This window comes from Diospyros lotus, chromosome 6 (genome assembly GCF_014633365.1).
Source record: "Diospyros lotus cultivar Yz01 chromosome 6, ASM1463336v1, whole genome shotgun sequence".
Taxonomy (NCBI): Eukaryota; Viridiplantae; Streptophyta; class Magnoliopsida; order Ericales; family Ebenaceae; genus Diospyros; species Diospyros lotus.
Window position 1 is genome coordinate 26,255,262 of NC_068343.1, and position 6,913 is coordinate 26,262,174.

The window sequence follows — 6,913 nt, forward strand, 5'->3', positions numbered from 1 at the left end:
TTAATTTAATACAATAATTTAAATTATTTTATTAACATATTTTAAATTATTATCATAAATTATTATTTAAATTATTTAATAATTGTGATAATTTAAACTATTTTAACAGTTATCATGAAATCATTTTATTTTTATCAATCAAATAATTATTAATATTATTTTCATAATTTATTTTATTTTATTTAACAACTAAATAAAAAAACAAAAAATATATATATAACAACTAAATAAAAAAACAAAAAAAATATAAAAAAAATGAAAAAACCAGTGGCGGGAGATTCCCCCGCCTCTTCCCTTTCCCCTTGCGAAATCCCTAAATCCCTATTGCCCATCTTCCTCAAGCATATTGCAGCTTTCATCGACTCCCTCAACATTGCTGTCGTCGCCCGCTTGCTCCCTCAAAGTCATCGTCGTCGCATCCTTACTGCCTCAACGTCTGCCGTCGCTGCGTCTTTACTGTCTCAACGCCGACATCGCCTTGTCCTTGCTATCTCAACGCCACTATCGCAGCCTCCTGCTGCCTCAACGCGGCCGCTGCTTCCTCCGGGTAGTTCGCAGCCTCTCTACAACACAATCAGTTTATGTTTTGCAATTATATATGTTTATATATATATGTATTGTGCGTGTGTGTGTGTGTGGGCAGCCTTCAATTTATGATCTAAATGTTTTTTAAGCCTTCATGTATCTTTTTTAACGTTTCCTGAAGCATTGGTAGTCAAGTATTGTGGCTCCCACTTTCAATTACTTTAGAAACCTATTCCTTGTCATGGGGCAGTGGGAAGGGGATATTTATAAAATAATATAAAATTCAACCAATTCATGCCAGGAAAATGGCAAAGAAAAATGAAAATATATATTAGATATAAAATAATATAAAATTCAATTATAAGAGAGAAAAGATGGCTGGAAGTAAAGCAACAAACTGAAAATATATATTAGATATATAACTTGGAGATTGAAAAAGTGTGTGAAAATATCATGTATTGGTTGATATAATTTGGATGAAAAATAGTTTGACAGTAAAATGGAAAAGAAAAAGTATATTTAGAAGAGAGAGACACATTGCCACACGCTCTGCCAATGGTCTCTCCAACTAATATATATACATATACATATATATATATTTATATAGAGAGAAAGAAGGCTGCTAGCTGAGAGCAGCCTTTCTTTTTACTTGCAAAATTGTTGCTAATATATATACATATCTCTATATATATATGTATTTTGTGTGTATCTAAATGCTTTTCTAGCCTTTCTTTTTGGTATTTTTTTATGTTTCCTGAAGCATTAGTAATGAACCTATTTAATTTCTTTGTCTTTTTTGTAGATATCTTTTTTTGGAAATCCTTTTATTTGAAGGGGAAAATGATGGATAGAAATTGGATGAATGAACATAGAGTTAGTAGAAGGTACATTGATGGAGTGGAAGAATTCTTAAGTTTGGCATTTGCTAAAGCAAGTATCAATGGAAAAATAACATGCCCATGTAAGAAGTGTGGGAATGGACTGTGGGCAACTAGGGAAGAGGCAAAAGATCATTTGATATGCTTTGGGTTTATTAAAGGATATACAAAATGGACAGCCCATGGAGAAGGTTCATCATTTGTGGGATTTGAAACACATGCTCCTAATGACCTATTTATGAATAATGAGATGCATGAGTTATTATATGATGCATTTGGCATCCCAAATGAACATGTAAATGAAGATGACCCAATGAATATTGTAGATGAACCTAATGAAACGGCTGAGACATTTTATAAGTTACTTCATGAAGCTAAACAAGAACTTTTTCCCGGGAGTAAGTTTTCATTGTTATCATTCCTTGTTCGCCTATTTCACATTAAATGTCTTGGAAATTGGTCGAACAAGTCTTTTTCAATGTTATTGGAGTTGTTAAAGGATGCATTTCCTGAGGGGGGTAAATTACCAAAATCTTACTACGAGACAAAGAAAGTGTTTAAGGGACTTGGCCTTGAGTGTAGAAAAATTCACGCATGTCCAAATGATTGCATACTTTATCACAAGGAATATGAGACAGCCACAGAATGTTATCAATGTCACACTCCTAGATACAAAATACCTACAAATAGGTTGCAAAATGATGGAGAAACGATCATAGATACAAGTGAGACAAAAATCCCTACTAAGGTATTATTCTATTTCCCATTGAAACCAAGATTGCAAAGGCTATTCATGTCTTCAAAAATTACCTCCTTTATGAAATGGCATAAGGAGGACCGAATTAAAGATGGATACATGCTACACCCGGCAGATTCTCCAGCTTGGCAGACTTTTGACTTCAAGCATCCTGAGTTTGCTAAAGATCCACGTAATGTTAGACTTGGATTAGCATGTGATGGATTTAACCCATTTAGGACAATGAGTAGTACTCATAGTACTTGGCCAGTTATCCTAATGCCATACAACCTCCCTCCTTGGATGTGTATGAAACAACCTTTTTTCATGTTATCATTGCTCATCCCTGGCCCTTCACCACCTGGAAATAACCTTGATGTATACTTACAACCTTTGATAGAGGAGTTAAAGGAATTATGGGATGGGGTAAACACATATGATGTATCTACTAAGGAAAATTTTAAAATGCGTGCAGCTATTATGTGGACTATTAGTGATTTGCCTGCCTATGCTAACTTATCTGGATGGAGCACAAAAGGAAAGCTTGCTTGCCCCTCATGTCATAAGTATACATGTTCTGAGCGATTGCAAAAAAGTGGGAAATCATGTTACATGGGTCATCGAAGATTCTTGGATGTTGATCATGCCTTTCGTAAAGATAAGAAAAATTTTGATGGTGAGGAAGAACATAGAAAGGCACCTCCACGCTTAACTAGCTCTATGGTGTTAAATGAATTGAACGGATTCAACATAAAATTTGGAAAACAAGTGAGTGATAATCCAAAATTGCCTTACAATTGGAAAAAGAGAAGCATTTTCTTTGAGTTGCCCTATTGGAAGGACAATTTAATGCGCCACAATCTTGATGTAATGCATATTGAGAAAAATGTGTGCGATAGTATTCTTGGGACCTTGTTGAATCTAGATGGGAAGACAAAGGATCACAAGAATGCACGTCTTGATTTACAAGCGAAGAATATTAGAAGTGAACTTCACCCGAGAGAAGATGGTTCTTTACCGCTTGCTTGTTTTTCAATGAATAAAAAAGAAAAGGAGATATTTGGCAAAGTGTTAAAGAAAGTGAAAGTTCCTGATGGGTATGCTGGAAATATTTCAAGGTGTGTACAGCTTAAACCGTTCAAAATATTAGGTCTTAAGAGTCATGACAATCACATTTTGATGCAACAATTACTTCCATTAGCATTGCGAAAGGTCTTACCCCAGCATGTTCGAAAGCCCTTGATTGAGTTATGCCAGTACTTCAAAAATCTTTGTTCGAAATCACTCAACTCTGTTGATTTGGTTCAAATGGAATACCAAATTGCATTAATACTTTGTCACCTAGAAAGGATTTTCCCTCCATCATTCTTTGATGTTATGGTGCATTTACCAATTCACTTAGCAACAGAAGCTAAACTTGTTGGGCCTGTGCATTATCGTTGGATGTATCCTATTGAGAGGTAAGTAATACTGATTGCTTTTATTTTGTCAAATTTAATTTAGATATCATTCATTTGAAAGCAAACATAATTACTTTTTCATCATTGGGCATCTTATAGGTATTTGTCCACATTGAAGTCATATGTAAGAAATAGATCTCATCCAGAGGGTTCCATTGCTGAAGGTTATTTAGCAAATGAATGTTTAACCTTTTGTTCTAGATATTTTGATGACATTGAAACCAAATTCAATCGGCCAAGTAGAAATTTTGATGAAGGAAATGTTAGCAATGTTGAGTTACCAATATTTGCAATGCAAGGACGATCATTTGGAAAAGAAGAGATGGTTGTTTTAAATAGAGAAACATTAGAAATGGCACATAAATATGTGTTGTTTAATTGTGACGCAGTTCAAGAATTTATTCAGTAAGTCAATAATTATTTTCCATTAATTTTAATAGAGTATAAATAGCTCTTTTGTATCCTTATATTCTACTATATGCACAGACAACATGAGACTATAATAAACAATCAATATCCTCGACTTTCTAAACGACAAAGGGCTATTAAACACACTGAGGAATTTACTTCATGGTTTAGTGACACGGTAAGTTTTTATTCAGTAACCTTGGTTTCAATTTTTTTAATTTATTTATTTATTTTTGTTTTCATAATCTTATCCTTCATTTATTTAGGTTGGAGAAATGTTTGCTGCTGGAAATGAGGATATATCTGAAGAGCTTCGAGCTCTTGCTCAAGGTCCTAATTGTGTTGCAAGAAAGTACAAGGGTTTTATTATTAATGGTTTTAGATTTCGTGTGAAAGAAGTTGAGGAAAAGAGAAAAACTCAAAATAGTGGGGTTATTGTTACTGCCAAGACAGAAAGTTATGCTAACGTGAGGGATAACAACCCCATATCAGGAGATGTCACATATTATGGAGTTCTAAATGATATTTTAGAGTTAGATTATCTCAGTGGTAAAAAAGTGACGCTATTCAATTGTGATTGGGTTTCTCAAAGAAGTGGAAAGAAAGAAGATGATGATGGTTTCACCTTAGTCAATTTCACTAGACTCATGCCCACAGATGAGCCATTTATTTTAGCTTCTCAAGCACAACAAGTGTTTTATGTGGAAGACCCTACAGAAAAAGACTGGCATGTTGTAATAAGAACCACACCTAGAGACCAATTTGATCAAAAAGTCAATTCATGTGAGGATGATATAGAGACTCAGCTGCAAAGCCATGCATGCAATCCTCAAATTCAAGATGGTGACATCAATGTTGATATTACATGGGCTAGGGAGCATGATGAATTTGATGCTTATGGTTGATATGGTTCATTATTATTTTTTTATGTTATAACTTTGTACGACTTTCAATTCTATGCTTTTCTAAATTGAGTTTGTAGTTTTTAATGCTTTCTCCTTTGGGTTTTATTTTCAATTAATTCATTTTTCGTTGTAGAAAACTATATATCAAGATTGTGTTGTCTTAATTAGCTATTTCAATTATCTAAATACTATTTGTGTGTTGTTCCATTAGTTTGGTACATAGAATCATTGTTATATAACAGTGAGTATTGCTACATTCACACAAATTCAGCTTGATGGCACCAAGAACTAGAATTGGACGTATGTCTGATGGGTTGGACTCAAACTAGTCAAGAAGAGATTTAAGCAACACTCAAACCAATATAGTCTCAGGTAATCTATCAACTTTTCTAATTCAGCTTTGCTCATTTCACTTTATACTTCTATAATGTTTTGGAATAGACAATGGTATCAAGAAGAATGTACGAGGGCTAACATTTATGCGAAAAATTTGGGCTCGAGATAAGCAAGAGGCTATTCAAGTTGAATTTAATGACCTAGGGCAACCTATTGATGAAAAGTCATCAAGTGAATTAGCTCACTTCTTGGGGGCTATAGCACGCAATGGAAGATACGCACCATTACATTATAAGAATTGGATCAAAGTACCTCAAACTTATAAAAAAGAGATGTTGACCCAAGTTCATGTATTGGTGTAGTTCATTCTTTATATTATAACAATATTGTATAATATCATTGTTCATGCTTATTCTTCTATCAAATTGATTTGTTTTTTTTTTTAGGAAAAGTTTCAGCTTCCTCTTGGTCAAGAGGATTGGATATTGAAATCTATCGCCAAAAAGTGGAGAAATTGGAAATCTTTTGTGAAAACAAACTATTATGATCCAAATGTATCTCTTGTTGAACAAATGAAAAATGTTCCTGAAAGAGTTCATGAAGACCAATGGAAGGAGTTGGTAACTTTTTGGAATTCTGATGCATCAAAGGTGTGTGTAAAGTTATACTTTAACTTGTGGTATTTTTCAATTAATTACTCTTACAAAATTTGCCATGTATTCTAGAGAGTTAGTGATAGAAATAAAGTGAGTCGAGGACATCAAAAAATGGTACACCGAAAGGGTAAGATGAGTTTCGCTAGAGTGGCAGAGAAAAAGGTAACTTCTACTTCCTTTCAAAACGCTATGTATAATTGAATTTTAATGAAATAAATATTATTTTTGTTTCTCATTAATTATATTTGTCATGATTGGAAGTATTCAATTTTATATCTTTGTTTAACTATTATATAATATATAAATATTTACATTGTATGCAGAAAAAGGAACTTGGCTATTACCCATCACGCTCTACCTTGTTCATTGAGTGTTATTCAAAAGGTGAAACTCCGGGAAATGAGGCAGCTAGTGAAGCAATGGTAATAGTTAAATAAAAATAATAATAATTTATTTGTCCATTTGTTTATATTTATTCTTTGAATATAAATTTTTTTTTTTTGTAGGAAGCAATGCGTGAGTTAACTATTAATGCTTCAGAAGGTCCACGAAATGATCAAAATCAAAATGATATTTACTCTCAAGTTATGGGAAAGGAGAAAGCTGGGCATGTACGTATGTATGGCTTAGGTGTTTGTCCTTCAGATCTTTATGGTCCAATACCTAGTCGTGCAATGTCTCATAGACTTGCTATGAGTTATAAGAATGAATTGGAGATGATGAAGGAACAATACATGAATATGAATGAGCAGCTACAAGAATTGAGAGCTATGTGCATGGAAAATAGAGAAACACCTAGTAATAGTCATCCTACGCCATCTTCGAACCCTTCTAATCTTGTGTCATCTCTTCAGAGCAATATGGGTTTTTCTTCACCAACTTCAACTCGCTAACCAATTCAAGTAATTTTCTTACTATCTTCTTCATTGTAGTAGTTATGCACATTCAAGTACTACGACTTAAAATTGTTGTTTGGGACATTGTAACTTTAGGCTTTGACCCATTCGAC

General features: G+C 33.6%; 1 protein-coding gene and 1 long non-coding RNA gene across 2 annotated transcripts; both read left to right on the forward strand.

Moving 5' to 3' along the window:
• The first annotated feature begins 278 nt into the window (after window positions 1-278).
• Window positions 279-5,237, forward strand: LOC127804264 (uncharacterized). Its single transcript, XM_052341090.1, has 2 exons — window positions 279-547; window positions 4,274-5,237. The coding sequence occupies exon 2, from the start codon at window positions 4,283-4,285 to the stop codon at window positions 4,910-4,912; it is 630 nt and encodes a 209-aa protein (XP_052197050.1). The 5' UTR covers window positions 279-547; window positions 4,274-4,282; the 3' UTR covers window positions 4,913-5,237.
• A 469-nt stretch (window positions 5,238-5,706) lies between these two features.
• LOC127804265 (uncharacterized) lies at window positions 5,707-6,267 on the forward strand. Its single transcript, XR_008023678.1, has 3 exons — window positions 5,707-5,898; window positions 5,974-6,066; window positions 6,228-6,267. It is a non-coding gene; the product is annotated as an uncharacterized LOC127804265 (long non-coding RNA).
• The last annotated feature ends 646 nt before the right edge of the window (window positions 6,268-6,913 follow it).

What these genes read in the sequence shown, in the direction of transcription:
- LOC127804264 (XM_052341090.1), top strand. Translation starts at nt 4,283, where the DNA reads ATGTTTGCTGCTGGAAATGAGGATATATCTGAAGAGCTTCGAGCTCTT.